At 43.3% G+C, this 25,011-nt stretch overlaps 1 protein-coding gene across 2 annotated transcripts in view; it reads left to right on the top strand.

Annotated features, from left to right (window-relative positions):
• The window catches only part of LOC130360632 (uncharacterized), a 189,671-nt gene extending 167,130 nt beyond the window's left edge, over positions 1 to 22,541 (top strand). For both annotated transcript variants that reach the window (XM_056563178.1, XM_056563179.1), the window contains 2 exons: positions 3,737 to 3,851; positions 22,330 to 22,541. In XM_056563178.1, the coding sequence (XP_056419153.1) occupies positions 3,737 to 3,851; positions 22,330 to 22,398 (184 nt within the window). In that variant the 3' untranslated portion in view covers positions 22,399 to 22,541. The remainder of the gene's footprint in view (positions 1 to 3,736; positions 3,852 to 22,329) is intronic.
• The last annotated feature ends 2,470 nt before the right edge of the window (positions 22,542 to 25,011 follow it).

Here is a 25,011-nt window from a genome sequence, read left to right as displayed (position 1 = left end):
CAACAGTTGCTGGCTACTATGTGCAGCTGATGTACTATGTACAGGTAATGACCAATATTGGATCACTTTGGTGTTGGGCACTTAACTGTTTAGATGCCATGATAAATTGAGTTATCTAAATGGTTTTAGATGCAACATTGTTGATGTAGTGGCCCCATCATGGGGTGTCGATGAGTTGTCAGGGCTTAATCTAAGCCTTTGTATCTGCTGTGACTCTACAATTAATACAACAGAAAGTTCCTTTCTTTTTGGACTTCTTTTTTTTCTGTCCACAGTGCTCTCTGCTGACACCTCTGTCCGTATCAGAAACTTTTGAGAGCAGAACCAAATCTTCATAGCAAACCTATGCTGCTCTGGACAGTTCCTGATACGGACAGAGGTGTCAGCAGAGAGCACTGTGGACAGAAAAAAAAGAAGAAATCCAAAAAGAAAGAACTTTCTCTATAATATACAGCCGCTAATAAGTACTGGAAGGATAAAGATTTTTTAATAGAAGTCATTTACAAATCTGTTTCACTTTCTGGCACCAGTTAATAAATAAAAAAAAGAAAAGTGTTTTCCACCGGAGTACCCCTTTAATACAACCCTGTGAGTTTAAAAAATAAAAAGTAATGGGTCTTAGAAGGCAAGGAAGAAGAAAACACAAACCACAAATCAAACTTCAGGTATGTTCAGGGTTTTTTCCTGCTCTATTCGCTATGTGCTTGCCAAGGACATGCCCCCTCCGGAGCTGAGGATGTGAAACAGACTGAGCAACAGAACAGAGATAGGGGGGAGATTTATTAAAACCTGTCTAGTGGAAAAGTCTCTGAGTTGCCCATAGCAACCAATCAGTTTATTCTTTTATTTTTTGAGGCCTCTGAAAAATGAAAGACGTGATCTGATTGCTTGCTATGGGCAACTCAACAACTTTTCCTGTACTCTGCAACCTTTTAAGACACAGTTCACCCTTAGCTTATCTTGTCTTTTTCAGCCAGCCCACCTGACAGTCCCTCTCCTGGGGAACGACCACTCCTCTCGTTTCCATAAAGATGTCACTGTTCACACTGGTGTCACTTTGTGTGTCCACCACAGCTACCTGCTGTGTGCATGTCTGGCAAAGGGACACAGTGTCTCCCCCCCTTGCATCAATGTAACCTGACATATCCATGCCTTATGAAGACAACTTGTTGATTGTATGGGTCTACTGTAGTGATACTGTCATTTCTTACTCTTTCTTCCTTATAAACATTACTGGAGCTGAGCTGCAATATCAAACAATACATGTGAACAGGTGCGTCACTGTTTTTTTGGAAAAAAGCAGCCATGTTTTTCTAATTTGGAACAACACTTTACAGTACAGAAAAAAAACTTTTAAGAGGACCTTTGGCTTCTTCAAGTGAAACTGTGCTCCACAGATTTCTGTAGTTTATTTATTTTTCTGTTTCCTAGCATTTTCTGCTGTAAGTTTCAGCTTCTTGTATGTCAATGAGGGCCAAGACTGTCAACTGGGCGGTCATCCCCGCTAAATTCTCAATGGGGAGAAGGATTAGGTTCACTTTCCATTGAGAGCAATAGTGACTACCCCTTTGTTAATCCATAAGCTGCAGTGATGTACATAAACTGTAAAGAGAATGGTCACCACTGCTCAGTTGGCGCATATAGACGAGGGGGGGGAATATGACACTTTGTAATGACCAAGAACGCAGTTTATGAATGCTGTCTTTACACATAAGACAGCTATCTACTCCGAATTACATTTAAACATGCATTCTTGAATAAACCAAGGATGCTTGATGCTTAGTTCAATGTACTGTATATCCAATACATAAAAGGAATTGTGCACAAATGTATAATGTTTGTGTCAAAATAAATTTAGTATGTGAACCATTGTATTTGACTGTAATACCTTTGTGTTAAAATTTCTCAATTTTTGCAAATTTAAAATTGATGGTAAATAGCGACTTTTTGTATACATTCCCCCTACCAACACTAGAGAGCCCTCCTATGTACATAGCATGACATGACATGAACTTATTATACTGTTATTCCATGGAATTAACATTTTACTTCTTAAAATGCAACAAAGATTTATTGCCAGAAGTAAATGTATTGAAGTCAAACAGTTTGTCCCTGTAGAATGTATGTGTATATTATGGAAATTTCTGCACACCTTAGGCCATGATGCGTATTGAACAAAAACCGTCTCTTTAAGGTTCGCATTGACTGGCCATGTTTGCATATTACTATTTTAACATAAAAGACTCATTGGCCACTTTCAAAACTGTCTAAATGAATATATAGCTATTGATCTTGGTACCTTTCAACCTTAATGGGATTCCATCAATAAGACACAGAATGTAGATGAACTGCAAGTGTAATGGTATTGAAATACATAAGATGGCTATTCAAGGTATATACATTTCAAATATGTCTGTCTGTGTACATGGCCAGGTATTTGTCTCCTACTAAAGGTCCTGTTATTGTGTAATTGTTATACCATAAAATCTTTGCATTATCACTTTGGTGGTATTGGGTTAACAAACAGTCTGGGCATTCTGTAGAGTAGGTGTTTTGCATTAGAAGTGAAACAAGCAAGAATATTCATTTTGGACACAAAAAGGACAAGAGGGTTATGACTTGCTGATCTCAAGTAAGCAGCATATTGGCCAGTCCCTTAATGTAAATGCTTAAAGAAGATGTCCAGCGTTTTGATAGGGGATAAATGTCTGATCACGGGTGGTCCAACTGCTTGGACCCCCTGCGATTTCCTGTATGGGGCCATGGTTCAGCCCCGTCTCTGCTCACGGAAGTGACATTTCGCATGTCTCCGCCTCTCCCATAGAGAAGAATGGAGGGGGCATGTTTCGGACAGCAAGGTTCTGATCTCGCTCTAACAGAGCAAAGTCAGGCCGCTCCAGGGCCCCGTCTGGGAAATCGCGTGAGGGTCCCAGCGGTCGGAACCACCATGATCAGACATTTGATAGGGAATAAATTTCTTTCCGCTGGTCATCTTTTTTAACTTAACTGTGACTTAAGGGGTTTTCACTAATGCGGATGTCATTTTGAGATGTTTTATAATTTCCTGGGTGATCTCAGTGCCTTTTTCCCACTTTTCCAAGTCATCTCCATTCGTGGATAATGTCTCTCCCTTTGTTTTGATGAAATCCGGGATTTACAACCCTTCTTATGTATATGAGTCATTACAATATTAGAGAAAAAGAAAACATTCATTGGGGTAAACTGTACAAACTGTAAGAAACTTGGTTGCTAAGAAAAGTAAGGCCCTATTCATATTTGTAAAAACTGACACATATTTTGGCACAGAATCTGACAATCTGTATCTCATGCATGTGAAGGGGTTTTCTGCAAGCCCATTCACATACTCAAAAAGATCACTGCACAGATTTCTATACTTAAAATCTAACATGGAAATAAGTAGTGTTTGGAACATTTTGTTCCGAACGCTGGGTGCGGGCTGCGGGGGTCGTGACAGCAGCTGCTATTCCCCCTCCCATAGACTTGCATTGAGGGGGCGTGGCGTGACATCACGACCCCCGCAGCCCGCACCCAGCGTTTGGAACATTTTGTTCCGAACGTTGGGCAGTGGAGTACCCCTTTAAGGCAGAACCCTGAGTAGCAGCAAGGTGGATCTTCTGGTAAATAGTATTGCTTTAAATCTGATAAGTGTAAACACAGCCTACCCGTGCAGTTTTTATTGTGCAAGTTTTCATTGGTGTTTTGCATATGTTCATAGGAACTACCTTGACTCTCAGGCTTTCCAGAAATATGGACTATTCGTATCCAGATGTGAACCAAATGTATCATTTCTCACCCAGTGCAGTGCAGATCATAAGAAGAGACTGGATAAGGTATTGTACAACATCCTGCACTATAATTCTAAGCTTCACATGGCTTCTGATTACAATTAAACCCAACAGATAATGGGGGCTCATGTTGCATGGATCAACAGAAATTAGGTCACATCACATGAAAAATTACATGTGTGATTAGTTGGCAGAGGATGTAGGTTGCTCTTGAGGTGATAGAAATTAACAAAGAAATGTATAGAGTTCTTACATTGTACATTTTTTAAGGCCATCAATATCTGATCAGTGGGATCAGCAGGGTTGCTGATCCCACTGATCAGATATTGATGGCCTTAAAAAATTATGCAGTTGCTGAACAGCTGCACCTGGGTGTATACAATTAATGGAACCAGTAGCCCTGGCTCCCTTTATTGTGTAGTGGCAGTGCTATGTTACTGCTGCTAAGCTGAGCTGCATAAACTCATTACCCCCACTACACTATGGGAATTGAGCGTCAGCATCCCAACAAGGCCACTACACAATGTACAGAGATGCTTCCTGAGGATAGGCCATCAATCACGTAGTCACGGAAAACCCCTTTAACTTGGAATTTGCGTCAGGTGAAAGGTTTGACAAAGTGAAGTGGCACTGAAGTAAAGCTTACCTCCCAACTTTTGCTGAGAGAAAAGAGGGACAAGCCACGCCCACTAATCACAGCCTCGGCCATACCCCTAGCCACGCCCCATCACGTCAGCATATGCAGAATGGGAATAACTCTTTAACAGCAATAACGTTGTCAGTCTGTCATCTAAGCTTAGGAGGACGTCCTATACAGGTGACAGACTAACAACAACCCCCATCAGACCATATAAGTAAAAAGGAATATAGGTATGGTTGATGGCAGCACTAATAGGGACTTAGTAATAGTGGGGTGTGCATTTAACAGAAAGCACAGGTAGAATATACTGATCTGAAAGTGCAGTGATTATATATGCACTCTATTCCTTACTATAATGGGACAAGATATATTCCACAGTTACGGAGCATTCAAGCAGCTGAAAGATAAGCGCACGTTACCTTCTATATGTGCGTGCTTGAGATGTACTCCCGGTCCTCCGATATCCTGAATTAGTTGCAGTTGCTCGAGGGATAGTTCGGTTTTGTTCCCGGGTATGCTGAATTCCGTGCTGGTGCTCCGGGCTTGTGTAGAGGTCTTTGTGCAGCCGCAGGGAGACCTGCCCTTGCTGGCGGCATCTCCACCTGCGTGCTGCAAGTGAAAGGAGTTAGAGTCCCATACCTACAAGAGACGTCATTATGGTAAAGAAATCGGGCCAAAAAGGATAACTCCAACGGCGTTTTGGAGAATGACGTTCTCCTTCCTCAGGTATCACGCACATATAGAAGGTAACGTGCGCTTGTCTTTCAGCTCCTTGTATGCTCCGTAACTGTGGAATATATCTTGTCCCATTACAGTAAGGAATAGAGTGCATAGATAATCACTGCACTTTCAGATCAGTATATTCTACCTGTGCTTTCTGTTATATGCACACCCCACTATTAGTAAGTCCCTATTAGCGCTGCCGTCAACCATACCTATATTCATTTTTACTATTATACTTAATGGTGGTACAGGGTCCCATTAGGTTGACATAAAAGCTACTGTGGGGCACACTACCTGGGATCCACAGCGCCAAGGTGTATTCCATTTTTTTCTATTTGAGACCATATAAGTGATTACATACAATTGCTTCAGGTGACTAACAACAACCTCCATCATTACCACAATAATCCATAAATGAGATTACATACAGTTTTATCAAGTGAATGACAACAACCCCCATCATTACCACTACAGACCATATAAGTGATTACATACAGTTACATCAGGTGATGTCTTCTCTGATTGGTATCGGTCACTTTCCTTTTTCTTCTCCATCCGGTCCAGACAGTTGTCCAGCTACAAAAACATTTCAGGCTCCTCATTTTTCCAAGACCTAAAATGCCCCAAACTGTAATAATAGGTGACCTGAGTAGGTAGAGCCCATCCGAAGAGAGTTGACATTGTAAGTAAATCCGCCAGATAGCCGTCCACTGTATGAAAACCTCTATATAGATAGTAGGTAGCCCACCTATTAGCTTGGTAGTTAGTCCCCATATTAGTTGGGCTGGTACATAGTAGTAGTAGATAGTCCCCAGGTAGGTGGCAGTTCCCACGCATTAGATAGGCGGCAGTTCCCACGCATGAGATAGGCGGCAGTTCCCATGCATTAGATAGTGGGCAGTTCCCCTCCATTAGATAGGCGGCAATTCACGCGCATTGAATAGGCAGCAGTTTCCATTAGGTAGGCTGCAGTTCCCCCGCATTAGATAGGCAGCAGTTCCCCCACATTAGATAGGCGGCAGTTCCCCCGCTTTAGATAAGTGGCAGTCCCCCCCACCCGCTTTAGACAGGTGGCAGTTCCCCTGCTTTAGACAGGTGTCTGTTCCCCCCATTTTAGATAGGCAGCAGTTAACCCGCTTTAGATAGGTGGCAGTTCCTCCCCATTAGATAGGCGGCAGTTCCCCCATATTAGATAGCTGGCAGCCCGGTTTTGTTAAGAAGTGTTTTCCAGACAGTGTGCCTCATGCTGTTGCAAAACTACAACTCCCAGCATGCCCAGACAGCCAAAAGCTGCCATACATACTTGCCGCTGTTCAGGTCTTCTCCCTCGGTCGGCTCCCTCTGCACTGCCTCTTCTTCTCTTCTTTTCCCTTCCTCTGCCCTCTGGCGTCTGATGACATCACACGTGCGCCGGAGCGCAGAGGAAGGGTCCAGCCTCTTGTGTGTGCAGGCTTACTGTAGCCACGGACACATGAGTGATTGACAGGGTGAGGAGCCAACAGCTCTTCACCCTGTCAAACCTTTTACTGAATGGCACATTTAACTGTAAATTCGGGACATGTGGGGGCCGTTCTGGGGTGGCGGGACATCACCCCAAAAGCAGGAATGTCCTGCCGAATCCGGGATGGTTGGGAGGTATGCTCAAAGTTCAGTATGGATTGGCATCAGCCTGTTAATGGCATGATGGAAATGCAGTAGGTGAGATATTATGATGTCGTGATCATTTTAGTAGTGTCAGATTTAAGGAAGGAATCATTACTGTCTATGGATTTAAGCTGGAGAATGTCCACTCTAATCCCTATGTAGCCAGCAAGAGAAGACAGACAGCTATGGTGTTAGTAACAGTAATTGTTAGTGTGGGCAAGAGCAGAAGACAATACTGACAATATGGTTCTATTTTGTTTATTTTGATAAAACAAGAGGACATAAAAGATGAATTAGCTGTTGGGAATGTAGGAAAGTAGGCAGGCAAGGTTAGGACCTGAGACAGATCTTTATATCAGCATTGTACGACTAATACTGGAACCAAGAGAGGCCTGAGGCAAAAAGTATGGATCTGGTAGAGAAAGGGTCAGAAAGAAGAGTCTTAGGAAACCTCAAACAGAAAATGGGCAAGGAGATTAGACAGTGTTGAAGTGGGACACATTGAGCACATGGTCAACCCTGTTGTTATAAGCTAAAGACAGGTCAAAAAAGAGTCAAGTAGTGGCCATGGATTAGACCATAAGATCATAAAAGGCTAGTCCCATCTCACATATTTATGCCAGGAGATAAATTGTTGTCAGTCTTGTAAAAATCTTGAAGAGAACAGTTTCTGAATTATAAGAAAGAAAAGGAGAATGCTGGATCTCTTGTGAGATATAGAAGACATTTTTTACATAAGTCTCACTTTTAGTTTCCAGAAGAGACACAAAAATAAATGAGGGTCTTAAGGGATGAATTGTAATAACTTATTTATATATGTTATATGTTTAGAGTTTTTTATGTTTGTTATATATATACAGTAAAGAAATGAAGAAAAAGTTGTATGCACCAAAGGTATCCATAGGTGTCACATAGTGCTATGTTGCAAAGTTGACTTTTGCAGAAATGTAACTATATCAATAAAACCTTTCTTATGCAATGTCAAAAGGCCTACTTCATGACTCAGCTATTAATCATTTTAGTAAACTAAAGAAATATTCACATTTGCATTGTTTTACATTGTTTTTTCTGCAGCAATATTTATAATAAAACATGCAGATAAAGGGTGCTGGTCAGGCCATTTTAATAACTTTAAAAAAGCCAAAATCTTTTGATTGCTAACTGTTTGGTACAATAAGCCTAGTTATTCTTGCCATAGCCTTGTCATCTCTTTGTGTCCTTGGTCACAATTGAAAATGTAGCTAACTGGCTGGAGTTCACTGCTGCATCCTTGTCTGTCCTACTGCCCTAGGGCTGACCCTTCAGGTTTTATTGGTGAATGTTGCGAGGACAGAGAACCTGTCCCCTCTTCCCTTACAGCCCTTTTCCCACTGCCAATTCTCCCACCCTTTCCTCCCCTCTTTTATATTTTTATTTATTTTTGTATCTTTTTGCTTTGGCATTATCATTGAATTAAAATTTCTGTTTTTTCTTTTGGATGCTGTGACACACCCTCTACATTCTAGTTTTGGTTCTTTATTCTATGTCAATAACAAAAAAAAATCCCATTCTCTAATAAACAGAGTCTAACAATATATATATATATATATATATATATATATATATATATATATACATACATATATATATGTGTGTGTGTGTGTGTGTGTGTGTGTGTGTGTATAAGTGTTTTCTAATGGTATTAGAAGTAATATGATTTTTCCATGTTCCATCTGTCATTGTATTGCCCAGGTTTGTGGTTGAAAACTCATTGGCACTTGAAACAAACAAATCAAAGTCATATGTTACAATTAGATCGAAAACAAGATAGGAAGGTGTAGAATTAGTCTGTCTCTATTGGGTCACCTCATTCTGTGGGCCAGCATAGGAAATGTATGCAGCCACCTGGCAATTCCAATTAATCATTAGTCATGTGACGTGACACAAAAGATACGGACACAGTGGTATAAACCTCCTTCCCAATTTCCTCCTTCAAATCAGATTAAATGTGTTGACATTGATTAGTTTAGGAAACGACGGCTAGTCGATGCCCTTCACTAGGTGAGACATTGTAATAAAGACAAAATAGGCAAATTTATACAAAGTCATCCCGGGATTGAGCTATCATGTGTATATGTGTAGCCGTGATACATAGTACATACATTTTCTTATTATTCTGTAGCACTATATATATATATATATATATATATATATATATATATATATATATATATATATGCGAATAAACCTATTAAGTATAATGTTTGCAGTATACAGTAACGTTTATTTACACTGACCCCAAATACTGATCCATCCAAGTGATGAGTGTACCCTATTTCATAATTAAAATAATGATCATAACACATTAAATCCCTTTGTAGATATTTGTTTTCATTCTATATTAAAGGGCATGTCACCAAAATATAGTTTTTTTGCATGTATTTTAATCAAACATAATCATAATGTTTATAATTTTTACAATGTGAATGATATTTTCTTTAAGTTTTAATAATTTTTTATTTGAGAAGTTTGAAACAATTATATAACTGCTAACATAATAATTATACATAACTGGGGGAAGTGTGGGAGTAGGCGAAGGGTATAAGGGATGCAAAAAAGACTTCTCAGCATAGTGTCCTAAAGGAGAAATTTTGAAGTAGAATAAAATGTCATCTGTTACAATGTACAGTTGTTGCGAGAACCTATTCATACATCATTGATAGCTTTGTCTCTCCTGTTCTCTGAGCCAGGGATGTTTATATGCAAGGTTTGGGGGCTGTCTGGTTTATAAGATCACTTGTCGAATTCTCTAAAAGGAAACCATAAGTGGAAGACAGTCTGAATAACAGAAAAAGCTCACTGATTTTTATAGGCACCATATCATGCTTTAATTCTTCTATAATGGCTAGATAGGAATTGAGCCTTTGCTGCAAAGTTTCCACACAGAAAACAGTTGATCTAGAGGATTTTCAGTAGTGGCATACACATTTCATGATTGTTGGCCAAATTTGCCCATTTTGGTGGGACCAGTCAATCATTTAATGTGCATCAAGGTGTCCCAACTAAACCCCATTAGCAGAGCTCTCCTGAAAAAAAAAATGTTGGGAGGTTGTACTTCAATATTTGGGTTGAGTGAACTTTTCAAAAGTTCAGCTCTGTGGGCTCACAAAACCTTCCTAAAAAGTTCAGTTCGCGGCGAAAAGGTTCTCGGGAACTCGCCAAATAATTAAATAAGCCTCCAAACATGTAAAACACTGACTATGAGTTTTAAAGCCCTGAATAAAAGTGCTATGGTTACCCAGGAATGTATTTATGTAGTTCTAGCGTAGGGTCACGTGCCGTATTACTATATCTTTGATTAAACCAAAAAACATACAGGCAACTTGGCCTTAGATAGCTATCCCGCCTTCACTCTCTACACTTTCAATGCATATTTATGTTGAACACAGGTAGAAATTCTATATCTATGATTAAACCCAGAAAATACAGGCAACCTGGCCTTAGATGACTATTTCACATTCACTTTCAATGCTTTTAAATTAATATTTTAGTTAAATCCAGGTAAAAAGACTATGGGGGACATTCAATGTTTCCTTGTGTATTCCTTTTTTTAGTTATTTTTTTTCTTACAATTTTTTTTGCTTATGTGTGACTTATTTATCAACTGGTTTAAGCCTGTTGATAAATTTCTTTCACGTAAGCAATTTTTTTTTTTCTTTGCTTTGGTAGTGACTTTTTCTGCTCCATGTCTGAGCTGGAGTCAATTTTGTAGTTTTTTTTCATGCAATGTGACTTTTTTGCGACTTTTGCACTTGATAAATCTCTGACCACTACAAGTAAAAAATTTCTTTTTGCTTTGGTAAGCAAGTTTCTTTTCTTTTTTTTTTTTTTTTTGCTTAGGGCATTGCACAATCAAAAAGTCGCACAAAAAATAGAGTAGTCCCACATGCGACTTTTTTGTGACAATTTTAAGCAAAAAAAAAAAATACTAAATGCTTTGATAAATGTCCCCCTATATGTTTCATAAAACCCAGAAAATACACATAACTTGGCCTTAGATTACAATTCAGCATTCACTCTCAACACACGGTTAAAAAGGCTTTATGTTTGATTAAACTCAGAAAATACATGTAACATGGCTTAAAATGCATATCCCACATTTACAGCGCTTTAAATGCATATTAATGTAAAATACAGGTAGCCCACTTCTTGATTTAGCTTGCTAGGTATTGTAACATAATATATTTTATGGGCTTATTCTGCAGTGACACTTCTGGCTGGGATTTGTATTGGACAAACTGAACATGCAGGTGACAGGAAGTCATTGTCTGAGGTCAGGACACTGCTCAAAGCTTTGCTTGGCTTGCAATGTCATTCTTAGGTGACACTGCTGGCTGGGATCTGTAGAGCACCAACTGGACACAGTAATGCAGGTGACAGGAGGTCACTATCTGAGGCCAGCCCACTGATCAATGCTTTGCTCAGCTTGTTTTGAAATTCGACTGGATTTGTGCAGGCTTTCTGGGATCAGTAGTTCCTGCTTTCTCTCAGCTCTCTCTTTCCAAGATAGGGGCCCCCAATGCAGTGCATGGGGCTTTACCAGCCTCTTAAACCCACCCCTATGCTGTCTTCTGACTGGCCTGGGAGCTGTATGTCACATAAATGCAAGCAATTAATGACTGCAAGGTATGCTGGGATACCCTGACATCATCTCAGTGTTCCTAGTACTTAATAGTGTTCCTAGTACTAAAATCATTTATGTTCTATAATGCCATGTGTTCCTCATCCCTTTTGCTATTATTACTGCTGCGCCTGTCAAAGTTTGAAAGTTCTGTGAGACGCATTTACCCTAAAGTTCTGAGAAAGACTGGGTCACTAGGCTCGGCTTGCTCATCTCTATTCAATATACATGATCGTTTTATTCTTATGAAATAGCAAGCCACCCCCAATGCTCTCTGGCAGCAGCGTATTACCCTTGGCTGAGCTGAAGAAATACCCATACCTGTACATAGGTATGGGGATCAGAAGAAAGGCATTTAGTTGACAGCTATCTTATGGTAAGCATTAGATTTATTTTGATCTAATAAAAGTTTACAGAGATAATTTCATACACAAACAATCTTGGTCCATCATGAAATGCTGGGAGCTGTTCTTGCATAAGAGGGGAACCCAAGCAGGATAACCTCCTATGGTATCAAATATAATATGTTATATAGAAAGGGGTTGTGAATAGTTCGCCGGCGAATAGTTCTCGGCAAACATAGCTTGTTCGCGTCTGCCGTGGCGGGCGAACATATGCGATGTTCGATCTGCCCCCTATTCATCATCATTGAGTAAACTTTGACCCTGTACCTCACAGTCAGCAGACACATTCCAGCCAATCAGCAGCAGGGCCTCCCTCCCAGACCCTCCCACCTCCTGGATGGCATCCATTTTAGATTCATTCTGAAGCTGCATTCTTAGTGAGAGGAGGGACAGTGTAGCTGCTGCTGATTTAATAGGGAAATCGATAGTTAGGCTAGTGTATTCAGTGTCCACTACAGTCCTGAAGGACTCATCTGATCTCTGCTGTAAGGACAGCACCCCAAAAAGCCCTTTTTAGGGCTAGAGCAGTCTGCATTTTTGTATTTTTTTCCTGTGTAATCTAATTGCAGTTGCCTGCCTGCCAGCGTGTGTGTCAGGCTCACAGCGTATACTTTGCCCACTTGCCCAGTGCCACCACTCATATCTGGTGTCACAATAGCTTGCATTTAAAAAAAACAAAAAACTTTTTTGACTAATATAATGGCAGTCAGTTTCCTTCACACGTGTGCATTTCAGGGCCTGCTAGGGCACAGTGTCACACCAGTGCAACTCATATCTGGTGTAACAGTGGTGTACATTTAAAAAAGTGTATATTTTGACTGTGAAATAATAGCAGTCAGTTTCCTTCACACATGTGCGTTTCAGGGCTTGCCAGGGCACAGTGTCACACCAGTGCAACTCATATCTGGTGTCACAATAGCTTGCATTAAAAAAACAAAAACTTTTTTGACTGTAATATAATAGCAGTCAGTTTCCTTCACACATGTGCGTTTCAGGGCCTGCCAGGGCACAGTGTCACACCAGTGCAACTCATATCTGGTGTAACAGTAGTGTACATTTAAACAAAATTGAAATTTGACTGTGAAATAATAGCAGTCAGTTTCCTTCACACGTGTGTGTTTCAAGGCCTGCCAGGGCACAGTGTCACACCAGTGGAACTCATATCTGGTGTAACAGTAGTGTACATTTGACTGCATAGAACACACTTCCCCTTATATACCAAGAGCCATCTCCCCCTTTCCCCCCAAAAAACAGACTCAATTCTCCATTTTAACTGGGCTGGGTAGTGGTCACAGCTCAAATTTATTTTATGTAAAAAAAATAACCATTTAAAACTGCATGGCAGTTAACATTTAACATCAGCTTTTACCTCAACATAAACCAGAAACTCTCACCAAAGCGGTATGCCGACCGCCAGACTCCTGGCAGGCATATGTGCCCTCGGTACCTTTTCCTCCAACTCCTCTCTTACCAGGCCACCGAGGAGCCCGTGTACACCTACTCGGTGCTCCGACCGCCACTAAGGAGGAAAAGTGCCTGTTTTTGGCCATCCTGAAGGCCGGACAAAAATATGTCCAGGCCAATATCATTCAGGTAGACCCCGTCCGGGATCATAAAACGCCTGTTGTCACCTTCGAGCTCCCGATGGCGAACAACCACACCACCTTTCGAGCGCACAAACCTTGCCATCCGCGAGTTCACCAGCCGGCGAGATCGCTCGATGGCGTCAGCATTGCGGGCCCCCTGCCACGAAACCCCTTATAGGGGACGTAACAGGGATTAAACTGATATAAATAGTACTACTTAACACACCACTCCTATCTGGTGGCACATTAGATTGCACGCGCAGTGCCCCAAATGTGAAGTAGGAGGACCAACCAAGCATCTTTTTCCCTCTCCCGGTTCCTAAAATCGATGCCATATACACGTCCCCTGATAGGGGACGTAACAGGGATTAAACTGATAGGAATAGTACTACCTTATAATAATGCAGAGAGAGGCAACGCAGAGAGGAGTCTGAAGAAGAGGAGTCAGAGGAGGAAATTGGTGTTACGCCGAGCGCTCCGGGTCCCCGCTCCTCCCCGGAGCGCTCGCTTCTCTCTCGCTACCGCAGCGCTCCGGGCAGCTCCACTGACCCGGTGCGCTGCGATACCGTCTCCAGCCGGGATGCGATTCGCGATGCGGGTGGCGCCCGCTCGCGATGCGCATCCCGGCTCCCGTACCTGACTCGCTCTCCGTCTGTCCTGTCCCGGCGCGCGCGGCCCCGCTCCCTAGGGCGCGCGCGCGCCGGGTCTCTGCGATTTAAAGGGCCACTGCGCCGCTGATTGGCGCAGTGGTTCCAATTAGTGTGTTCACCTGTGCACTCCCTATTTATACCTCACTTCCCCTTCACTCCCTCGCCGGATCTTGTTGCCATTGTGCCAGTGAAAGCGTTTCCTTGTGTGTTCCTAGCCTGTGTTCCAGACCTCCTGCCGTTGCCCCCGACTACGATCCTTGCTGCCTGCCCCGACCTTCTGCTACGTCCGACCTTGCTTCTGTCTACTCCCTTGTACCGCGCCTATCTTCAGCAGTCAGAGAGGTTGAGCCGTTGCTAGTGGATACGACCTGGTCACTACCGCCGCAGCAAGACCATCCCGCTTTGCGGCGGGCTCTGGTGAAAACCAGTAGTGACTTAGAACCGATCCACTAGCACGGTCCAAGCCAATCCCTCTCTGGCACAGAGGATCCACTACCTGCCAGCCGGCATCGTGACAGTAGATCCGGCCATGGATCCCGCTGAAGTTCCTCTGCCAGTTGTCGCCGACCTCACCACGGTGGTCGCCCAGCAGTCACAACAGATAGCGCAACAAGGCCAACAGCTGTCTCAACTGACCGTGATGCTACAGCAGCTACTACCACAGCTTCAGCAATCATCTCCTCCGCCAGCTCCTGCACCTCCTCCGCAGCGAGTGGCCGCTTCTGGTCTACGACTATCCTTGCCGGATAAATTTGATGGGGACTCTAAATTCTGCCGTGGCTTTCTTTCCCAATGTTCCCTGCACTTGGAGATGATGTCGGACCAGTTTCCTACTGAAAGGTCTAAGGTGGCTTTCGTAGTCAGCCTTCTGTCTGGAAAAGCTCTGTCATGGGCCACACCGCTCTGGGACCGCAATGACCCCGTCACTGCCTCTATACACTCCTTCTTCTCGGAAATTCGAAGTGTCTTTGAGGAACCTGCCCGAGCCTCTTCTGCTGAGACTGCCCTGTTGAACCTGGTCCAGGGTAATTCTTCCGTTGGCGAGTACGCCGTACAATTCCGTACTCTTGCTTCAGAATTATCCTGGAATAATGAGGCCCTCTGCGCGACCTTTAAAAAAGGCCTATCCAGCAACATTAAAGATGTTCTGGCCGCACGAGAAATCCCTGCTAACCTACATGAACTCATCCATCTTGCCACTCGCATTGACATGCGTTTTTCCGAAAGGCGTCAGGAGCTCCGCCAGGATATGGACTTTGTTCGCACAAGGCGTTTTTTCTCCCCGGCTCCTCTCTCCTCTGGTCCCCTGCAATCCGTTCCTGTGCCTCCCGCCGTGGAGGCTATGCAGGTCGACCGGTCTCGCCTGACACCTCAAGAGAGGACACGACGCCGCATGGAGAATCTCTGCCTGTACTGTGCCAGTACCGAACACTTCCTGAAGGATTGTCCTATCCGTCCTCCCCGCCTGGAAAGACGTACGCTGACTCCGCACAAAGGTGAGACAGTCCTTGATGTCTACTCTGCTTCTCCACGTCTTACTGTGCCTGTGCGGATATCTGCCTCTGCCTTCTCCTTCTCTACTATGGCCTTCTTGGATTCCAGATCTGCAGGAAATTTTATTTTGGCCTCTCTCGTCAACAGGTTCAACATCCCAGTGACCAGTCTCGCCAGACCCCTCTACATCAATTGTGTAAACAATGAAAGATTGGACTGTACCATACGTTTCCGCACGGAGCCCCTTCTAATGTGCATCGGACCTCATCACGAGAAGATTGAATTTTTGGTCCTCCCCAATTGCACTTCCGAAATCCTCCTTGGACTACCCTGGCTTCAACTCCATTCCCCAACCCTGGATTGGTCCACTGGGGAGATCAAGAGTTGGGGGCCCTCTTGTTTCAAGGACTGCCTAAAACCGGTTCCCAGTACCCCTTGCCGTGACTCTGTGGTTCCCCCTGTAACCGGTCTCCCTAAGGCCTATATGGACTTTGCGGATGTTTTTTGCAAAAAACAAGCTGAGACTCTACCTCCTCACAGGCCTTATGATTGTCCTATTGACCTCCTCCCGGGCACTACTCCACCCCGGGGCAGAATCTATCCTCTGTCCGCCCCAGAGACTCTTGCTATGTCGGAGTACATCCAGGAAAATTTAAAAAAAGGCTTTATCCGTAAATCCTCCTCTCCTGCCGGAGCCGGATTTTTCTTTGTGTCCAAAAAAGATGGCTCTCTACGTCCTTGCATTGACTACCGCGGTCTTAATAAAATCACGGTAAAGAACCGCTACCCCCTACCCCTCATCTCTGAACTCTTTGATCGCCTCCAAGGTGCCCACATCTTTACCAAACTGGACTTAAGAGGTGCTTATAATCTCATCCGCATCAGAGAGGGGGATGAATGGAAAACGGCATTTAACACTAGAGATGGACACTTTGAGTATCTGGTCATGCCCTTTGGCCTGTGCAACGCCCCTGCCGTCTTCCAAGACTTTGTTAATGAAATTTTTCGTGATCTCTTATACTCCTGTGTTGTTGTATATCTGGACGATATCCTGATTTTTTCTGCCAATCTAGAAGAACACCGCCAGCATGTCCGTATGGTTCTTCAGAGACTTCGTGACAATCAACTTTATGCCAAGATAGAGAAATGTCTGTTTGAATGCCAATCTCTTCCTTTCCTAGGATACTTGGTCTCTGGCCAGGGACTACAAATGGATCCAGACAAACTCTCTGCCGTCTTAGATTGGCCACGCCCCTCCGGACTCCGTGCTATCCAACGTTTTTTGGGGTTCGCCAATTATTACAGGCAATTTATTCCACATTTTTCTACCGTTGTGGCCCCTATCGTGGCTTTAACCAAAAAAAATGCCAATCCCAAGTCTTGGCCTCCTCAAGCGGAAGACGCCTTTAAACGGCTCAAGTCTGCCTTTTCTTCGGCTCCCGTGCTCTCCAGACCTGACCCATCTAAACCCTTCCTATTGGAGGTTGATGCCTCCTCAGTAGGAGCTGGAGCGGTCCTTCTACAAAAAAATTCTTCCGGGCATGCTGTTACTTGTGGTTTTTTTTCTAGGACCTTCTCTCCGGCGGAGAGGAACTACTCCATCGGGGATCGAGAGCTTCTAGCCATTAAATTAGCACTTGAGGAATGGAGGCATCTGCTGGAGGGATCAAGATTTCCAGTTATTATTTACACCGATCACAAGAACCTCTCCTATCTCCAGTCTGCCCAACGGCTGAATCCTCGCCAGGCCAGGTGGTCTCTGTTCTTTGCCCGATTTAATTTTGAAATTCACTTTCGGCCTGCCGATAAGAACATTAGGGCCGATGCTCTCTCTCGTTCCTCGGATGCCTCGGAAGTTGAACTCTCTCCGCAACACATCATTCCTCCTGACTGCCTGATTTCCACTTCTCCAGCCTCCATCAGGCAAACTCCTCCAGGAAAGACCTTCGTCTCTCCACGCCAACGCCTCGGAATCCTCAAATGGGGTCACTCCTCCCATCTCGCAGGTCATGCAGGCATCAAGAAATCTGTGCAACTCATCTCTCGCTTCTATTGGTGGCCGACTCTGGAGACGGATGTCGTGGACTTTGTGCGAGCCTGCACTGTCTGTGCCCGGGATAAGACTCCTCGCCAGAAGCCCGCTGGTTTTCTTCATCCTCTGCCTGTCCCCGAACAGCCTTGGTCTCTGATTGGTATGGATTTTATTACAGACCTTTCCCCATCCCGTGGCAACACTGTTGTTTGGGTGGTCGTTGATCGATTCTCCAAGATGGCACATTTCATCCCTCTTCCTGGTCTTCCTTCAGCGCCTCAGTTGGCTAAACAATTTTTTGTACACATTTTTCGTCTTCACGGGTTGCCCACACAGATAGTCTCGGATAGAGGCGTCCAATTCGTGTCAAAATTCTGGAGGGCTCTCTGTAAACAACTCAAGATTAAATTAAACTTTTCTTCTGCATATCATCCTCAATCCAATGGACAAGTAGAAAGAATTAACCAGGTCTTGGGTGATTATTTACGACATTTTGTTTCCTCCCGCCAGGATGATTGGGCAGATCTTCTACCATGGGCCGAATTCTCGTATAACTTTAGAGTCTCTGAATCTTCCTCCAAATCCCCATTTTTCGTGGTGTACGGCCGTCACCCTCTTCCCCCCCTCCCTACTCCCTTGCCCTCTGGTTTGCCCGCTGTAGATGAAGTGACTCGTGATCTTTCCACCATATGGAAAGAGACCCAAGATTCTCTTTTACAGGCTTCATCTCGCATGAAAAAGTTTGCCGATAAGAAAAGAAGAGCTCCCCCCATTTTTGCTCCCGGAGACAAGGTATGGCTCTCCGCTAAATATGTCCGCTTTCGTGTCCCCAGTTACAAACTGGGTCCACGCTATCTTGGTCCTTTCAAAGTCTTGTGCCAAATTAATCCTGTCTCTTACAAACTTCTTCTTCCTCCTTCTCTCCGTATTCCTAATGCCTTTCATGTCTCTCTTCTTAAACCACTCATCATCAACCGTTTCTCTCCCAAATTAGTTTCTCCCACTCCTGTCTCCGGTTCTTCTGACGTCTTCTCAGTGAAAGAGATACTGGCCTCCAAGACGGTCAGAGGAAAAAGGTTCTTTTTGGTGGATTGGGAGGGCTGTGGACCTGAAGAGAGATCCTGGGAACCTGAGGACAACATCCTAGACAAAAGTCTGCTCCTCAGGTTCTCAGGCTCTAAGAAGAGGGGGAGACCCAAGGGGGGGGGTACTGTTACGCCGAGCGCTCCGGGTCCCCGCTCCTCCCCGGAGCGCTCGCTTCTCTCTCGCTACCGCAGCGCTCCGGGCAGCTCCACTGACCCGGTGCGCTGCGATACCGTCTCCAGCCGGGATGCGATTCGCGATGCGGGTAGCGCCCGCTCGCGTTGCGCATCCCGGCTCCCGTACCTGACTCGCTCTCCGTCTGTCCTGTCCCGGCGCGCGCGGCCCCGCTCCCTAGGGCGCGCGCGCGCCGGGTCTCTGCGATTTAAAGGGCCACTGCGCCGCTGATTGGCGCAGTGGTTCCAATTAGTGTGTTCACCTGTGCACTCCCTATTTATACCTCACTTCCCCTTCACTCCCTCGCCGGATCTTGTTGCCATTGTGCCAGTGAAAGCGTTTCCTTGTGTGTTCCTAGCCTGTGTTCCAGACCTCCTGCCGTTGCCCCCGACTACGATCCTTGCTGCCTGCCCCGACCTTCTGCTACGTCCGACCTTGCTTCTGTCTACTCCCTTGTACCGCGCCTATCTTCAGCAGTCAGAGAGGTTGAGCCGTTGCTAGTGGATACGACCTGGTCACTACCGCCGCAGCAAGACCATCCCGCTTTACGGCGGGCTCTGGTGAAAACCAGTAGTGACTTAGAACCGATCCACTAGCACGGTCCACGCCAATCCCTCTCTGGCACAGAGGATCCACTACCTGCCAGCCGGCATCGTGACAATTGGCTTTGAGGAGGTGGAAGACCAAACACAGCAGGCATCCCAGGGGGCTTGTTGTCACCTTTCGGGGACCCTTGTTGTTGTACGTGGCTGGGTGGAGGAAGAGACCTTCAATGACATCAGTGAGGACAAGGAACGGGACATGGCTAGCTTGGTATCCAACCTTGTGAAAATGGGGAGTTTGAGGTTGTGCAAATGGACTGTTTGCGGTGCATTAAATGGGGAGTTTGGTCTGTCAATGCGAAGCGGGCGTAACCCTTACACTACCTGATCAATACAACATCATACCTGATGTTTTAACCCCTTAAGGACCAAGGGCGTACAGGTACGCCCTTGGACCTGCTCTCCTGATATAACGCGGGGTTACACAGTAACCCCGCGTCATATCACGGCGGGCCCGGCGTCATAGTGAAGCCGGGACCCGCCTCTAATAGCGCGCAGTGCTGATCGCGGCACCGCACGCTATTAACCCTTTAGCCGCGCGCTCAGAGCTGAGCCGCGCGGCTAAAAGTGAAACCGAAAGTGGCCGGCTAGCTCAGTCGGGCTGTTCGGGATAGCCGCGGCTAATCGCGGCATCCCGAACAGCTGACAGGACAGCGGGAGGGCCCCTACCTGCCTCCTCGCTGTCCGATCGCCGAATGACTGCTCAGTGCCTGAGATCCAGGCATGAGCAGTCATGCGGCAGAATCGTTGATCACTGGTTTCTTATGAGAAACCAGTGATCAATAATGAAGATCAGTGTGTGCAGTGTTATAGGTCCCTATGGGACCTATAACACTGCAAAAAAAAAGTGAAAAAAAAAAAGTGAATAAAGATCATTTAACTCCTCCCCTATTAAAAGTTTGAATCACCCCCCTTTTCCAATAAAAAAAAAAACACAGTGTAAATAAAAAGAAAAATGAACATATATGGTATCACCGCGTGCGGAAATGTCCGAATTATAAAAATATATCATTAATTAAACCGCTCGGTCAATGGCGTGCGCGCAAAAAAATTCCAAAGTCCAAAATAGTGCATTTTTGGTCACTTTTTATATCATTTAAAAATGAATAAAAAGCGATCAATAAGTCCTATCAATGCAAAAATTGTACCGTTAAAAACTTCAGATCACGGCGCAAAAAATGAGCCCTCATACCGCCCCATACACGGAAAAATTAAAAAGTTATAGGGGTCAGAAGATGACAATTTTAAACGTATTAATTTTCCTGCATGTAGTTATGATTTTTTCCAGAAGTCCGAAAAAATCAAATCTATATAAGTAGGGTATCATTTTAATCGTATGGACCTACAGAATAAAGATAAGGTGTCATTTTTACCGAAAAATGTACTACGTAGAAACGGAAGCCCCCAAAAGTTACAAAACTGCGTTTTTTTTTCAATTTTGTCGCACAATGATTTTTTTTTCCGTTTCACCGTATATTTTTGGGCAAAATGACTGACGTCATTACAAATTAGAATTGGTGGCGCAAAAAATAAGCCATCATATGGATTTTTAGGTGCAAAATTGAAAGAGTTATGATTTTTTAAAGGCAAGGAGCAAAAAACGAAAATGCTAAAACGGAAAAACCCCCGGTCCTTAAGGGGTTAAAGCCCGTTATTCCAAACAATTTAGGAATGTTAGGTGATTTATGCCCTTTATGGATTAAAACCAGACTCTGCATCAAGCATGTAATTGTCCATGGGAGTTTTGCTATGGATCCCCCTCTGGCATGCCACAGTCCAGGTGTTAGTCCCCTTGAAACAACTTTTCCATCACTTTTGTGGCCAGAAAGAGTCCCTGTGGGTTTTAAAATTTGCCTGCCTATTGAAGTCTACGGCAGTTCGCCCGGTTCGCCCGTTCGCGAACATTTGCGGAAATTTGTGTTCGCCGTTCGGGAGCGGAAAATTTTATGTTCGCGACATCACTAGTTGTGAGTAAAAGCCCATAATGTTATTACACAATAAAACCCAAATTAATTCCACAGATTTAAAAAAAAAATGTATAAGCCCTGTAGCCTCATATACAGTATGACATATTTTAGATATGTCTAACAACAAGCGCATAGAAACCTTGTAATAATGGCATAGCACCCAGGCAGATGTTTGCTTTAATGTTCTAGACCACTGATGTTGGCTGTTTTACTGCTTTTCCATTGTATGGTTTTCATAAACATCTGAAATAGTCCAAAGATGTTTTTTTTTTATTACTTTTTTACTAGCCTTTTGAAACATAACAATCCAGATAGACCAAGATGAGATACACAAGGAAATATGTTAGGAGACTACATAACCCTGTTTTATTGCAGTCCAGACCTTAATATTGGTTTGTCTGGATCTGCAATTCCCGGATCTCGTGAAGTAGAAGCAAATTCTAGTCCAATAAGTTTAGAATAAAATATAAAATATTAACACCATAATGTGCATATCTACTTCCTGGCTATTAATAGCTGTGTTTCGTAATAACCATCTGTATTGTTTATGTTATGGGCTTAATAATGCCGATGTTGGATTTATATTGTATAAATTATTGTGCTGGTAACCTGGCATTATGACCAGTAAGTGCAGTGAAATCATGTTCCCCACTAAAACACATTATGACTTCATAGACTATTGCTCTAAAAAGACTACCATAAAACTTTACAGAGAGAGGTGTTTACAGTGGAATGGTCCGTAACTTATTTCTTTGCAATGTTTAGCCCTAGCACTTAAGACATTTAATATTGTATGAGCTGCACCTGAGTATTTCCCAATAGTACATACAATTTATATTTTATGCCATTTGTTTTCTTTTCTAGAGCAAAGAGCTGATTCAACAGTCACTAAAACTGGAAAATTCTGAACTTAAAGTTCTGGAAAAACATTGAAGACATTTTTCCCCTTTTCCTTACAAAGGAAGAAAAAACGACGGAATTTATATATCATTTAAAGGAGTTTTATCATGCCCCCTTTTGGAAAAGTTTACTTCAAATCAAACATTTTATATTTCTCCATAGTAAATGCTTACTTACCCTTATATCTGGATTATTTTATTGTTGGTCTCCACTCCTTGTTCTCTTGCTTTCCTGGTTCAGTGGCCAGTACAAAGCAATTAGATAGTGTAACCGGCAAGTGGCGCAGTGATAGACACAGTATTGGGGGAGATTCATCAAGACCTGTGTAGAGGAAAAGTTGACCAGTTGTCCATAGCAACCAATCAGATCACTTCTTTTATTTTTCAGAGGCGATCTGATTGTTTGAAATGGGCAACTGGCCAACTTTTCCTCTACACAGGTCTTGATGAATCTCCTCCAGTACTGTGTCTATCACAGCACCACTTGCCGGTTAAATTATGTAATTGCTTTGTACTGCTCTAATAAGAGTCATAAATATGTGTCAAGAAGCTGACTAGGGCATCTCTTATTCTGATACCCATATACCGTTCAGTTCTAATACCACAGTATAGACAAAGAGGGCTGTTAACACCAATCCTTTCCAGGTTATGAGCCTCCAGAGACTGTAGAAATACAATCTCTGTTATTGCTGTTACTCAGACTTAAAGGAAAACGGTCACCTGTTCACCCGCACTTTAACCCGATACACCGGGTTATAGTGCAGGTAAACAGGAGACAGACAGAGACGTGCACAGACATTTTGGAGGGCAGGGGCTCAAGTAAAAAGAGGGCATTTCTCATAATTTAAAAAATGTCTGTCAGACTTAATGGGAATGCTCTGCAGAAAGCGGTAGTGACGTCACAGGGGAAAGGTGCTGCAGCCCAGGGACACAGTGGACCTCCGGAAAGACCTCCTTGACATTTCTAGCCCTCATAAACGTGGATGTTTTTGTAAAATAAAGTCAAGAACAGCTTCTGTGAAAGTATGCCATGTATATATACATATTGGCTGTGCCGCCAGTTATATTTACAGAAAACATGTGACAAATGCACTATAATACACTGTATTATAGAGGAGATTTATCAATACCTTGGCGGAGGAAGAGCGGTGCAGTCATACAGATTTCTTCTTTTATTTTGCAGGGGGATTTTCCTCTGCAAAGGTTTTGATAAATCTCCCCGTATATGCCCCAGCCTGACCTCTATATGGCAGAACATGCACTGTACCCGGCCCCACCCATCACTCATCACCAATCACCCAGCACCCACTACATGCAGGAATCTCCACACAGTCCTAGTTCTCACAATAAAGAGATGGACACAACACAAATATATGCATATATGCTACAATATACAAGAATTGGCAAAAAAAAAAAAAAAAACTAGGACGTGAAAATGAAGAATTATAAATATGCAGAAGATGGGCGGGCATAGAACGGCATACAGGACGGAGGCAGGGAAGCTTGGCAAGCTTTCTAATGTTGACCTGCACTATAAAACTGTGTATTGGGTTTAGTACAAGTAAACAGCCTATAAATATCCCTTTAATTATATACCGTACCCCAATTTATGAACTATATAGCATTATTTTAACTATATACTATGCCACCATTAAGGATGTACACACTGTGCCAGCATACATGAAGAATATACTGTGCCACTATAAGTGAAATATACAGTGTGCTTTCATAAATTCACTTTACTTTATGTTTCCATAAATTCCTATATACTGTGCTTACATTCCTCTATTAATTTCCTATATATTGTGCCTCCATTAATTCCCTACATATATATGCACATACACATATATACACTGGCACCTACATACACACATGCATACAAGCATATTTCAGAAAAGCACATACAGTACATAGGTAATATTCACACATACATGTGGACATTTTGACACATACATACAGGTACAGATATACATATAGAAACATACATACACAGACACATAAATAACATGAAATATAGACAAACAGATATAGCCAACAGGCACATCATACATACAGGTACACACATACATTCACTCACTGACTCACAGATATATATGAACACACACACACATACATACATTTACTCACATATATAGTATACAAATAATTACTTTCAGTAAGGGTTCCATGCCTCTCTGCACAGGCAAATACATACAGGCAAACACACACACACACAGAAGCCAACATAATTCTCAGTCCAGCTCTGGATGAGAATGGCTATAATACCTGTTGTACCCCATGATAACAACGAGATAGCTAAAGCTTTTACGATATAAACTGTAAAATATATTCATAGATGAATGATCAGAACTTTGCACAAAACAAAACAGTAAAGATTTGTGTTACCTTGCTTATGAGGTTCTCATAATACTGCTATCTTCTATAAGAGACCCATAAAATACTTTTATGACTAAAATTAATTTGTCAGTAAAGTCTCAACAACATGAGTGTAGCAGCTAGTCAACTGCCAATTGCACTGGCCCTGGATTGGGAATGGGTGTCCAAGTGGACAAATCCCCATTAAAAAGACTTTTCTGATTATTCTGACTTTTCTAGATATCTGGGTCAGGGCATCTCCAAGACAGCAGGTCTTAATAGATAATCTCAG

This window comes from Hyla sarda, chromosome 3 (assembly GCF_029499605.1).
Source record: "Hyla sarda isolate aHylSar1 chromosome 3, aHylSar1.hap1, whole genome shotgun sequence".
Taxonomy (NCBI): Eukaryota; Metazoa; Chordata; class Amphibia; order Anura; family Hylidae; genus Hyla; species Hyla sarda.
Note: the sequence above shows the minus strand (reverse complement) of the source record. Positions and strands in the feature narration are given on the sequence as shown.